The following is a 14,412-nucleotide window of genomic DNA, read 5'->3' on the forward strand; positions in this document are numbered from 1 at the left end:
GAAGCTTTTATTGCATTTGCACAGTTCCAGAGAAGATGTCAGATTTCTTATACTCAATTGCCTGTGTGGATCATTATTCAAGATGCTTGTGAGCAACTCCATGGCACAGCTAAATATAAGCTTGTAACATGTATGTGCCACTTACTGTATGTGTCACAATTTTAGATGTTGACATAACTAGGTATTTTATCGCATCCATTTAGAAGTACGATCAAAACAGTAATGTTATCCCGCGAGCCCGCAGCCAGCGCAGTCTGTACCAGGTGCTCACTGAGGTAGCCTGCAACCTCCTCGTAGAATGTCGCAGCGGGGACCCTGCCTCTTGCTGCTGTGGGTGGTTCACAAGTGGCCGGATAGACTCTCGTGTCGTCCTCACACTGTGGCGTTGGTGTGGAACCAGCCGTCGGCACGGTCTCAACCAGTTGTTGACTGGTGTAACTTGCAGTCTTGTCAGAAAATGGCTGGGAGTCCACTTTTCCTGTCAATTTTGTATCAGAGTTACAATTAGAAAGGTAAGTTTTTGTGTTGTCTTTGGGCTGCTTTGTGTCTGTAATCTCCGTTACCAGTACATTCAGTTGGTCAGTGTGACTTGGACCACTTGCACAGAAAGTGTCTGTGTCACCTCGCCCGACAGTCTGTGAATGTGGCTGAAAACTGCTGCATRGATGGACTTTTTGGTCCTCAGGCTGCTTTGTTTCTTCAGAGCTCCTTTGTGTGCTAGGATCAGGCTGTGTTGTCCCACTCCTCTGTGAATGTGTTTCATTGTCGCTGGAAGGACATGGTTCTGTATGAGCTTGGTTTCTGTGGTCATCAGTGTCTTTCAAATTTTCATCTTCACTGTACAGGTAGCTGCTCCTGGAACATCTTGTTTCATTTTGTGCCAGGTTGCCTTTTGGGTTGGCAAGAAAAATATCCATATTGGATTGTAACATCTCTGGTCTGTCTTCTTTATCATGAATAGCATTTGAGTTATTTAAGCCTTTTTCAGAGACAGGCATCAAACATTGACCCTTAGGCAGAGGAGTCCCATTTTGTTGGATGCTTCCATACATGCTCAAATAATGAGTGAATATTTTTAGTGTTAAAGCAAGAACCTCATGGTAATCCAAAACTTCCCAAAGCCCATTGGAAGCTAAAATAAGGAACTGACAGGAATCATCAATGGGGACAGAGACGGTGTGAGGAACAGGTATAACAGACTTTTTGAGAACTGGATCTCCGTGATATCCAAGAGCCCTTGTGGTTCTCAGATGCCCTTCTACTAATCCATCTGGTTCATTACTGCTGATTTTGCCACCACTCTGCAGTATGCGTTTTCTCTCGCGTGCGTTAGAAGTGCTGTGCTCTTCTGAGAGGCGATATGCTCTTCCATTTTTACATAAGACTGCATGTATGTTACCTAAAAGAAGAGAATATTTTATAACAGACTGTTTTTCAAAGATACTGTTACATCAATATTTAGCCTTTTGCTAAGGACTATAGAAAGCAGAGGTCATAGCTGAATTTTCTGCTATTACAGGTGATCATACTTCCATTAGTGACTCTCTTTCCATTTTATGCCAAGGTTATTTATTTTCTTCGGTTATTCCGAAGGCTATGCCAGAACATCTTTCTTCTGGCTGCAGCTAAACTTTTATGACAAATGTAAATACTTTTCTCAGAGATTAAAGTGCAATCTGATAGAAATATTGTATCTTGGCTGGGTTGTAAGCAAGAGTACATACAGATAATGTAATCTCTTCTCAAATACTCTGTTTTGAAGGGATATAGCTTTCAAAATGTTATTGCTGAATTAAGCCATCAAAAAGTTTGATACTTGGAATATTTATAAAGATTTCAAAAGCTCTAGTATCTACCAGATGATTTGGATATTTCTTAAGAGTTTACACTTCACTAAGGCTTACTAGTCTTAAATTGCTTTGTCAGGTTAGTATGGCAAGGGAACAAGTTCTTGCAGGACCCACGTTGAGTCAGGGACTAATTTCCTATTCTTTTTTTTTTTTTTTCCCATCAAGACTCTTGAAATCTACAGAGTGCAAAGTGGTTGAAATCAGTGATGTGCTGCAGAAAGAACAAATGGAATCGTGGCTTTACAGAGGCAAAGTTGGCCATAATCTGCTCTTTTATAGAGTATTTTTAGTATTTTCTGGCTTGATTAGAGCATAGATCTACTTTGAAGGGATTTATAGGTAAGGGATATATAGCAGTTACATATAAGAGATATATATACAGTTTATATAGGGATATATAACTTGCTTATACAGCAGTTATGTTTTCTGAGATGTACTGCCATGGTCTAATTTAGGAAACAGAGCTGTAGGTAGCCTATGTGAAGGCAAATYTCTCTACAAGGTAATTCAGAATTACCACATAGAAGTATACATTTCCTCAATGATTATAGAATGTGAATATCTTAATTTTTATATATTTCCTTGCTGTTTTCTTCTCCACCTTTCTCTACAAGGGAGAGTTGAAGAAAGAGAACTGGAAAGATGTCCAAAATTTCTTATAATCATTCAGATTAGAAATCTAAGTTGGAAAGTTAACAAATAATATAATATAACGGTCAACAAAAATAAGCTGAGCGTGGGAAGAAATGAAGAAGAAAGTTCTAAATTCATTAGGAGTAGAAGGTTAGACTGTAACTGGTTTTTATAATAGTCTGGCAGGCTTTCCCCAGAATAAATGTACTACTTCTGAAGAAGGGAGAACCAAGTGTGGCTTGATTCATGTGACAGGCTGCTTTTAATTATTGATATACTGAGTCTTGAAACTTAAGTTTCTAGAATCTAAGTCTTCCTTCCTTTGATCCACTCTCTTCTGYGTGGCAGTAAGTTTATGCTGCTGTGTAGTTAACCAAGTTGAGGAAGAGAAATGCTTACAATTTTGTGTGTGTGTGTGTGTGCATACACTTTTTTTTCTGTTTTACAGGTTAATTATCAGCTGGAKCCATTACTTGGTCTGATTCATTATCTAGCTACATAAAATTCTTGTTGCCATCATGAAGTAGAGGTGCTATGCAGCAAGTGTAGAAGAATGGAAAGGGCTGTAGACCAGTTATTTCAGTGACAGTTAATGTTAGTTTATAGTCTTCCTCAAACTTAAAGATTTACCTCTTATTGCTGTACAAAAATGATAGATTTTTATATACGGGGTCAGTCTTTCCAAATATGATGGTTTTTTTTCCCTCTTAAAGAAATGACGGTGCTTTTAAAATGATTATTCCATCCCAACTGATCTTTGAACATCGTGTTCAATTTTGAGGTCCAGTGTGAAAAGGTTTTATAGGTTTTGTGAAAACAGATGTCTGGGGAGGAAAGGTGTCTGTTCGTGTCCTTACTGATTGAAAGTTGTAATGTGGCTACACTCCTTACTAAATACTAGAGAGAATAAAACACTAAATACTCTTGTACTGGTGACATGTCTAACGCAGAGACTGGAAGATGCTGGAGAATCTAACCATAGACACAAATCTATTTGAAACTATTCACTCATCACCTTTTTTTTTTTAATATGCTTTTGCTTGTGTGTTCCTTTACAGGATGACAGTTGCCTTGCTTATAATCTTAAAACTGTTTTAAATACACAGAGAACTTAACGGGTAAYAAATATCTATGAAGCTGCATCTACAAAGAACTGCAAAGAGCTTTGTCCAGTGTGCTGCCTGCAACAGAGCTGTGAGGAAAAAGGGAAGTATTGGGAATGTATCAATACTTTTCTTTACAACTAATAATGGTTTTTTTTTCCCCTATAAATTGGGAAAACAAAAATCCCCTCTATAACAAATAGGGTTGAACAGAGCTTCTGTAACAGCAGGAACTAACAGCCAATTGCTATGTCAGTAATCCCCACAGATAATATTTTTAGTTTGCTGATAGCAGAAGTTGATGGCACTTGATCTTAAGGAAGAAATGAGTAATAGAAGAAAATATCTTAAACATGTTTCCTTGACAGAAGGGATTTATCAGGCCTAAAACCAGAAGTTTTTTGATTATGTGACCTAAAATAATGACATCATAAGTCTTCCTCTTCGGAAAAAAATTTACTCCATGTTTACACAGATCACTTCTGTATTACAGAATATTTCTTAATTGCATCTTTTATATTAGTAAATTGACCTTACTGCTCTAATTCCAATTCCCATCTCCACCTCCCCAAATTAAAACCAAAAAAACAAACAAACAAAAAACACTAGCCTAAAATGTACATACCAATATTGGCAACGTGCAGTAACCCARCAACACCTTTAGATGTCCTGGCTAATGGACCGTGCCCATGTTTTTCTAAAGGCTTTCTTTCCATCTCCGTAGTGCTGTCTGTCTCTTCACTGTGAATTCTCTCCACCAAACAGGCAAGAACTGAACAGCCGCTCCAGCGAACTTTGGAAGCTTCATTCCTTCCTAGTTGTAAAAGTCTGTCCATTCTCCAGAAGGATTTGGCATATGCTTTGTGAATCCATTTGTAAGTATTTGTCTTGTTGGTCTTGTCATTGTCCTGCTTATCAGAGAAAATCCTCTCTCTCTCCCTGTAATCTACTGTGATTACTGTGGAAAAAGAATCTAGAATTTTCTGTTCCTCCATACTCTTCCTGTAGGAGGAATCTGTTTCAGCAAGTTGGTCAAGAAATAAAAGTGGAAGCTCTGCTGAAACTGTTTCTGCAGCTGCCACACCATGATAGCCATCAACTAACCCCAGAAAACATGTGTCTGACCTACTTCCATAATTGTCCAGCACAATATATCTGTCTTCCATGTCTCCTTGCCAAGTGGGATTTTTATCTTGGCAAATTGATAATGCTTTTATTAAAGAATTTTTTACATTCTTAAGAGTGCTAGAATTGTTAATGTTATCCATGTCACAATGTGATGAGTAAGTCTGTATATCTGTAAGGAACTCAAATGAATAATCAATCTTCTGCCTATAACTCTCAGAATATCTAGGGAGTTTGGTCAGATTTGAAATCAGCTCCTGTCTCCGAGCTAAAAGTGTTTCATTGTCTGTCTTCATCTGTGGACTATTGTAGCCCAGATATCTTAGAGCCAAGTGCTTTTTTTTATGATAAAAAAGATGATATGGATATATTGTTTGTTGACATATTGAGCAGACAATTGAAATGCCTGTGGGATCTACATTCTGGGGTACAGTATTGAYCTTCTCCAGATGATCTTCATCTCTAGAAAGTTCAGATAGTTTTGATTTATCTTCTGATTTTCCTCCCATRTCATTCTACGAAAGATGATGTTTTTTTTACTGTAATATTAGATTATCCTAATGTTACTCAAACCATGTTCTCATCATCTATATTATAAACTCTACATTACTATTTACTAATACATACATGGTCAAGAAGCTGGAAAATTCTTGTGGGTTTATATAAAAATTGTAAATAAGTATGTTAAAAATTAGTAATATAGAAAATTTAAGAATAGCTAAGCATAGAAAAAGAGAGTTCATAACACAACTTGATTAATCCTTTGGCTAACAAAGTCTTAGTCACTTCTTTGTTTCCTCTTTGTGATTCAATGCATAGCCTGTGTTTTGGCACTGTTAAAACTTCCAATAAAAATAGTTACTCATCAGCTTTTCTATATGGTATTCATCACTACTTAGACACCGTAGTAGAGTGTAGTTCTTAATATCAAATACATGAAATATGAAACGGGGACAGAAGCCCACATGAAATATGCAACAGGGCCCAGAAGCATTGCTATATGTGTCACTTTATGTGAATGGAAATCCCACTGTCACTGCTATCAGTTGTGGCTCTAAGGACAATAGGTGTTAAATGGAAAAAAAAATACATATTATTGTATGTAGGCTCACAGAGTAGGTTTACACGAACAGTATTTTATTATTTCTCTTGCTTGTGAGAGCTGGGCTTTGCACTGTTAATATTCTTTTAATATTTTCAGAATGGACTTCATGTGTCACTTTCTAAATTAAAAAAGCACAATGTAAATCAAAAAGATGATCAAATGGACCGAGTGGTGTTGAAGCATTTAGATCTATAGGAAATACCCCTGCTCCTTGAACTGAGAACAACTGCAAGTAGCAGCCATATATACCTAATAGCAACTTCATGGTTGGTTCTGTAACTTCAAGTCTTTCTTTTCTCTTCAGTTCAGTTTCAATCTTTCTTCAGTCCTGACTTCATCCTGAACACTTGGCAACTGATTTCTTGCCCAATAAGTTGCTACCTTATCTACTTGCATATTGGGACTCTGCACCTCCTTGAACATCCAGTTCCAAACACCATTCCTGCTAGTGGTGGGAGATGTGCATATAAAGACTCCTTTTATCTTCTCCAATTAGTAGCAAAGGGAGTACTTGAAGCTAGGACAAAATATTTGCCTTGTTCTTAAGTCTGGTACCCCTTCCTACAAACTCACAGGTACTTGAACTTGTAGGAAAGGTCCCAGTAAGATGCGCTGTGTTAGAGAACAGCCTGTGCAAGTGCAACTGTACTAATTCAGCAGCTGGATGCCTCCTTCTGCAAACCTGTACTTTTTTTCTAAGCTTGAAACTTGTTTTCTGTTTTGGGTAAGCCTACAAGGATGATAAAAGACATGCTCCTGCCAGCATCTCAGCCAGATTTCAAGGCCCTAATTAAAAATCTAACAGTCTTAGGGTTTCTCTGTAAGACAGTTATGAAAAGTTTTTTTACTACATCCAAAGCAACATATTTTCTTAATCATATTCTTAGAAACTGCTAAATCTTATTACCTGAAACTTACTGAAATAAATTCAGCTTCACGCTTGGAAAGTTTCAGAATGAACAGTTAAGATCTGGCGGAGTTCCAAGTTAGTGGAATCACCAAGCCTGGCCATTTGTAGGCAGCACTAATGTTTCTGACCAAGAAACATGTRCATAATGATGTACAGAGCACTGTTATTTAACAGTGCTGCTTAAGCCAAAGATAGAATTAACATTTCTTGAATGGCTGCTGTGTGTGTTATAGAGTGATATACAGCTATACATTACTTCTCCATGCATAACATCCTCCCTCACCAAGGTAGCACTTAACATACATATGAGTGCGGATGTCATAATGATGTAAAAATCCTGATAACGTGTGGAAAGCTCAGCTATACATCGTCTGTCTGCTGACTGGGCAAACATAATCCATAATATTTATCTGTGTATAGATGGGAAATATTAAATAAATTTGAGTTTGTTATGGAGCTTTATTGCAGTATCTTTTCAGAGATTTCAGTCTTTCAGGTAGTCTATAATAGAATCATAGAATGCCGAAGGTTGGAAGGGACCTCAGAGGTCATCGAGTCCAACCCCCCTGCTCACGCAGGGTCACCTAGAGCACGTGGCACAGGGCTGCATCCAAGCGGGTTTTAAAGATCTCCAAAGAAGATAGTGTGGGAAGAAATCGCCATGACCAGAACAAACAGCCATGGCTTATAAGCAGTATTACCCCACAGCTAAATTACAGAACTAGTCTTTGTTAAATTCATCCTGCTCCAATCTTAACCATTTTCTGAGGCTGTCTCTTTACAGCTGATGCAGCCACACACACTGTAGTAACTTTTTTGCACCTGTTGTCCATGCCATCAGTTCAGCTAGTAAGCACATTTTCTTCTAGCTATTTATAACACTCTTCTGGGTTATAAGCATTGACGTGAGTTATTTTTCAAAGCATAAACTTCTTTCCTTTGATGGCAATTTAACAAAATTCCTTTTAACTGTTTTAGGATTATGGAGACGTAAAAGACAAATGCTCCAAACTCTTCTAGCTCCACTTAATTTTAAGGAATCAGGCAAGATTAGTTGAGGTAGATCAATAATATTTTTTAAATAGAAAATCTTTTCTGTAGAGAGTTATATCTACTGAAGTATTAGCTAAGCAAGTAAAACTCTTGATCACAGCATAGTGTTCCTTGTCCTTACTAAGGCTAACTTGCAGCGAGCTACAGTACTCTGAAAGTTCATCTCTCCACATGAAGTGAGCATCAAGTCTCTTTAGCAAGGCTACTTCACATTATTGGAGTAAAATAAGCAGACACCTGAGTTAAAAAAAAAATAGCAGAAGATATCTTGTGTGGATTTTCTTTTCCTTTTTTCTGCCCACTCTGAATTTGAAACTGGGAGATCACAAGCCTCTTCACTCTGTCATGGTGAGTGTATGGATGTTAAAAAGAAATGTYGAGTAAGGCAGAGAACTTAGTACACTACTTTTCTTCAGCTTTTGCAATATGAATATCTATCTTATATTAGTGTGCACGGCAGTCCCTTGAATTAGAAACAGGAAATACAAAACTTTGAACACGATGATAATTTGGGTTTACTAAGCTTAATTCTTTACATTCACATACATTATAGATGTTTTTATCTCTACCCCTGGGTGTAAGTACTAACAAATCACAAGCTCATAGTGTGTCAAAACTGTCCTAGCTTATTATAATTTGTAAATAAAAAWTATAATCTAATAGCTCAGGAAGACTAACAGGATATGTTTCAACTCCTGTTGAAATCATTTTGTCCATAAATCATAAACAAGCAGCCTTGATGATTATGCTTTTGTACAATATGCATGTGATGCCCATATTAATAGCTGAATACTTCATGGGGAAAAAAAAAAGAAATAAAAGGGGAAAATAATGTTTCATTGATCTCTTAAAAAACTACTTTGTATTTTCTTCTCTCCTTTTATCTTCTTGAGGAAGATAAAAACTTTTGTTGTCAGCTTGAAGGGTAACAGTAAAATATCGACATCAAAATATACAAAAGCTAAAGCTCTCAGCCTTAGAGAGGAAGGCACAATTCAGCTTTATAGCTCACTGCAGTTTCTCTGTTCCTATTTAGAGAGCCAAAAGCTAGCGCTGTTTGCTCTTCTAAGCTAAAAATAGAAATAGAGGAAAAAAAACAGACATGAGGCAAGGGGGCACAGTTTGAGACTAGATGTGTTTTCAAGGGCAAAAGTCGTATTTGCTGTTAATGTCACAGAAGAGAGCTTCTTGGTCATGCTGCTGCAAATGGAAGGCTATTTAGTTTCTGTGTCATTACGCAAATACTCCCATGTATGCAACTGGCAAAGCTGAGGCAGGACATGAGGCTGTAGGTTGCTGCCTGAAGCCACAGACTTTTATGGCAGCAAATGCCACTGTCTCAGGAAATCTTGTATTCCTGGGCAACCCTGGACTTCCCTGGCACTTGAGTTGCGTGCAGTTTGTATAGCAAGTAGTGGGTATTTTCTGTGCCTGCAGTTTGACAGTCCAATCTCATTCATTTAATTAAGGAAGCTGTCATCAGTTGAGCTTCAAGGATTCAAAATCTGATTTGTATTCAAATGGGAGTGTCCCTTATGCCATCRCCTCCCTCTGACATATGTCATTCCTGTCCCCACCTGGGTGTGTTGCTTTCTCACCTACCTGGGTCACGCTCAGCACTTAACACAAGTCTCTTCTCCTCCATAAGGTCTGTTTATTGAGCATTTACTGCATGCTTATGGTCTTAGGAAGCAGTCAGCTCTTGGAACTGTAGCTGGACCCTGAGAAGGTGCCAGGTTGCCGGAGGGGGCAGGAGGAGGCAGAGAAGGCTGTATGATGTAAAACAGAGGTCACAGTCTCCCTGAACTTGTCATCACAATTTTATGGCTTAATAAATAAATAAGCTGCTGCAAGTTCTTGCTGAACTGGCACCTGCTTCCTCACCCATCAGTTTCTTTCTCTCCACAATGTTCTGTTTAGTGTCATTCTCTCCTTGCATCTCAGCCAGTTGTCCTCATGCTTGTGTCGCTGCCCAGACAGTTCCTTCCTTCCACCTGCTGTTCCCTCCCTGCTCCTGTCATATTTTGGCAGCAGCACCTCCCTTGAAAATTGCTTGTGAGTGCTTCACACCTCTTCCATCCGCATAGAGAAACGCCTACGGTGTCACTGCTCCAGTATCTCCCTGCACAGAGCTGGAACTGATGCAACTCTGGAGCTGGTACAAGGGGCTAGTGCAGGTGTAGTGCTTGAGGTGTGCAATGCACACCCTGTGTCACAGTCTACACTGGATTTGGGCACATCTGTATGGACAGATATTGTCTTACTGGCAAGCAAAAGGGCACACACATCCATCTGGTCCCAGTTTCACATGTTGTCCTTTWGCCAGACCAGCAGTGGGATCATACTTGATGTAAAAAAAATTATTAACTTTTTTTTTTTTAAATGCATGTAAGATCTCTAAAAACTCTTCCACTGAAAGAACAAACTCATTGAACCTAGCAGCTATGTCCTAAACTTTCCACCAATTTTAGCTGGGCTGGGTGCCTCAGCCTCCAAATGCCTCTCAAAAGGAGTGATGCAAAGGCATGGATGCCAGGAACCAGATGTCTTCTCCCAAGTGAGTCAAATAAGCCAAGCATAGCATTCTTCTTACTGTATCCCCAGAAGCAAAAATGCAGCTTCAAGGAAGTCCTGTTATGAACGATGCAGGAGGAGATAAAGAGGAAGCTGGTGAGTCACAGGAGCGTGCCTTCAGGGGCGTCCGCCTGCAAGCCTTGGGAGCACCCCTATCTCTGGGCCCAATCATAGGCATGCAAGAAGGAAATGATTAATAATTAAAATAATTATAGAATAAATTTAAATAATTAGTCTCCTCATTTACTTCCATAAGTGTTGTCCAGAATTGGAATCCTGCGATTCCAGGCCTACTGCTCTTGTGACAGCCTGTAAGAGAGTCGCCCTCATTAGGTCCTGCAAAGAGAGGGCAGTAAGTTGTGACACTGGGCATTTGGAAAGAGGCACAGCTCCCCAACTGTGACAATGGGACTAGTAAGTAAAAGACAGGGCCAACATGTCTTCCTACACCATAGCCAGAAAGCAGCTGGGAGGGATGAGCCCTGCACCACACAGGCAACATGTAGTTGGTGGTCTGTAGCAGACCAGGCCATTTTGTGTGAGGTTATTCCTACCAGCATGTATTGTGGTGGAACAGCATCTGCGTAGTGTCCACTGGAATGTCCACTGTAGATGCCAAGGCATTAACTTGACTGATGTTTCTCTAAAATCATGCACGTGGAAGTGTCCTAGGGTGCGGAGAGGCTGCCAAGTGCTGCCCACGTCTGGGAGCAGCAAGGCGGGAGGGAAGGTCACCTCCAGTATGTGAGATTCTGGAGAACCACTGAGAAGGAAGCAGGCACGAGGAATGGTGCAACGACCTGTTGAGCCCTCCTCCTTGTAACAACCTGCCTCTCTCTCTGCTACATCCACAGCTGGAATTACTTCTGGGATCTTGATTTTCCTCTCTTCTTCCCTATAGTGGTAGCCAAGTGAAATGGAGGTTTCTAATTTGTTACGTTTCTGTGAAATGGACTCTGATCATCACCTATGCTTAGGCCAGTGTCATGTTGCCCTACAAAAGTAAAACAGATCTTCTGTGTACAGATACAGAATTCTGGTATCTAAACCAGTGTCACAGCAAGGGTGCAGGCTGCGCACAGCTTAGACAGAGCTAAGAGAAATGAGAACACTTCGCTCCCAATCTGCTACCAACTGCGTCCACACCAGCCACCAGAAGTCTGTAGTCCTGCCAGCATCATGGACATGAGGGGACCTCCCCTGTGCAGTGCTGGGCAGGTTAAGGAAACTGGCCATAACTGGAGTACATGGAATGGGGTCCTGGAAAACTGGTGAGATGCCTACCACATCATAAGCACATGAAATAGTAATGCTGAAACTAGAAAATGGAATAAATAAAAATCTATGGGCAGGCAAGCAAATGAAGAATAAACAATACATCTCATTTCTCCATCAAGCAATGTAGTGCTCCCACTACCACAAAATAACATGGTGTAAGTCTGTGCAACACCTGTGGAYAATTAAGTATCTCTGACAAGCAGCTTCTAAAGTTGAAAAACACACACACTTCATGTAGTATTGGCAAAGGCAATAATAATATCCTGTGTTGCATGAGCCCAGTATTTAGGTTTTATTTGGCTTTTGGCAAGGCAAAATTTGTCAAGAAGGGCATGCTCTGTGTAGAAAGTGAATAAAAACTGTCAGCTACTTAATCACTAGCAAGAAGTCTGTGCTTCTCAAACAGGCATGAGTGTTGCAATTACATTTTTCCCATTTTTCCCTCTGTTTTATTATAGATAGTGCTGCTTGTGTTGTTAGGTTGCATATGGCAGTCAAAGGCCTGGTAGTAAGGTCTGTCATCTACATTATTTTCACATGTAATCCCTATGGGAACTTGACACGATGCTGAAGAGTATAATGAACTGGACTTTGGTACTCTTAATGCACCTAGTGATTCATGAGATATTGATAGCTTGAATGCACAGTTGCCAACAGGAAGGCCACTTAACCTGCAAAGAAGGTTCTCAGGGAACAATACAATATGATTTTATATTCGGGAAAGAATTCCTGGAAGTAGGGAAGGAGAGCTCTCTTTTTAACATATAAAACCAGGTGGGACCTGAGGAAAGACCTATTGGGGACAAAAGGAGAGTCAGAGGTCCGGATAAGCCGAGGGGGCTGAACAGGTTCCTAGTGCACAGGGCCTCCTGAGAGGTCTCTCCCACAGAGGCAGYGCTCAGGGACAGGCTGCTATTAGCTGAGTCATTCTGCAACCTATGTAGCTGAGATAGGTCCCCAAAGCATCAAATGGCAGCTTAGTAATAACTGGGTGTCAGGCACACCCTAAGCTAGATTTTAATTCCCTCTTTTGTAATCGAGATCACTCTTTTGTAACTAAGAATCAAGAACGCCTCCATCTGCTTTGCTGGAGTAACTTGGGCACTTCAGCATTTACGCTTGTCTGGAGTTCACACTGATATTGGGCCATGCCAGCAAACACTAAACATGCTGTCTCTTGGGAGCACCAGGGCTGAACACAAATGCCCTCAGGGCTGTCAGCAGCTTGGGACAGGCCTGAGAGTGGAGCTGGAACATGTGTTTCATCCAGTTCCAGGCTAGCTTAATTTAATGTATTTAATGTGGTCTTACCTGAGTTTGCCAGCTAAGCAGCGCAATTAGGAAGGTAGCCCTACTCGATAGACTCCCGTGGCTTGCTAAAAGCCAGTTTCAGAGTAAGCCACACTTGTGCAAGCCCATTGACATGCCCCAGAGGAAAGAAACTGAAATACATGGCAGGCCTATTCAAAAAGTGTTCTGAGTTTAATTTTAATTTAATACCTTCATACTGAATATTTAATGAGAAAAATAAACACAGGAGTTATTCTGTTGTGCTCATATTGAGTCATAAATTATAACTGGAGTATTTAAAAAATTAGTGAACAGATAAAGTCAGCTTAGATGTGAAACTGAAAATGACATGTCAAGAGATTTTTTTCTGCTTTCCTAGTACAGTGTAACTTGTCATAGCAAAACTRCAATCGCTGAAGTAAATACGGTCTAAGTTGTACCCCAGTGTTTCCAGCAAGCAAATGATCTTTTCCTTCCTTATTTTTGCCAAAATAGTTATTGCAACATTTTAGCTGTCACTGGAACAGTTTAAGTCAAAGTTGTTTTTTTTTTAACTTAATATTTTAGACAAACTTAGAACAATAGATTTAAATCAGTCTTACAGTTAAATAATAATAAAAAAAAAAGGCTTACCATTAACAGTTAAAGAGTGATTTCTTTTTGAGCTGTTCCTCTTTGCAATAGGAGGCAGTTGTTCTGCATTTGTAGTGAAACTGATGTTTATAAATGTTACTATAGTAACTGTATCCTTAGCCACGGGCTCATAGATTTATTGTTTTGGTTATCTAGTGAGCAGTAAGGTAAAAGGAAAAAAGAGCAAGTGGGAAGACAATTTTTTTTTGGTATTTTAAGAGTCAAATCTCACACAAGGATACAGGAAAAAAATGCAAAAGAAAAATCTTTTTTCCATTCATCCTAATCAATGTCTTCCTGTATGCCATACAACAGTCTTCTTTTCCCCCTATATCCTCATAAGTACACAATGAAGTGTAAACAGAGATCCAAACCAGCAGAAGTGGYACAAAAGTTAGTCATAATGACTTCCGTCTTTATTTCAATAGGAGTAAAAACTTCTCAGGCTTTTAGGACCTCAAAAAACATGGTGAAACAATAAGCCTGAAAGTTCTTTTGCCTTAGTGGTGATGCTGTAGATACACTTGCACATGTAGTTTCATGTATCAATGTACACTGAACAGTCCCCGTATGCATCAATGGGATAGCATATGCATATGCAAATATGGTAAATGTGTTTTGTGGGTTGAAATGTGTAATCTGTTTCCATAAGGATGTGCAAACTGGATGCTGGGTTGGGTAACATTATCATTTAGAGGAGAAGCTAATCAAATTGCTCAGTTTTAGATATAAATTTATACACACACACACACACACATATACACACACATATATATACGTATATACATATATATATGTGYATATATATATATGTATTTAGAAAAGACACTAAGCGAGTGTCTCCGAAGGCCGCAGTTC

The 14,412-nt window shown here is 39.4% G+C and overlaps 1 protein-coding gene across 1 annotated transcript; it reads right to left on the reverse strand.

The window, feature by feature from the left end:
- Window positions 1–161: 161 nt before the first annotated feature.
- On the reverse strand, window positions 162–5,220 carry PP2D1 (protein phosphatase 2C like domain containing 1). Its single transcript, XM_026050830.1, has 2 exons — window positions 4,212–5,220; window positions 162–1,399 (listed from the first exon to the last, which is right to left on the reverse strand). The coding sequence occupies exons 1-2, from the start codon at window positions 5,218–5,220 to the stop codon at window positions 162–164; spliced, it is 2,247 nt and encodes a 748-aa protein (XP_025906615.1).
- Window positions 5,221–14,412: the final 9,192 nt, after the last annotated feature.

This window comes from Nothoprocta perdicaria, unplaced genomic scaffold, assembly GCF_003342845.1.
Source record: "Nothoprocta perdicaria isolate Ctin4 unplaced genomic scaffold, notPer1 scaffold_70, whole genome shotgun sequence".
Classification (NCBI taxonomy): domain Eukaryota; kingdom Metazoa; phylum Chordata; class Aves; order Tinamiformes; family Tinamidae; genus Nothoprocta; species Nothoprocta perdicaria.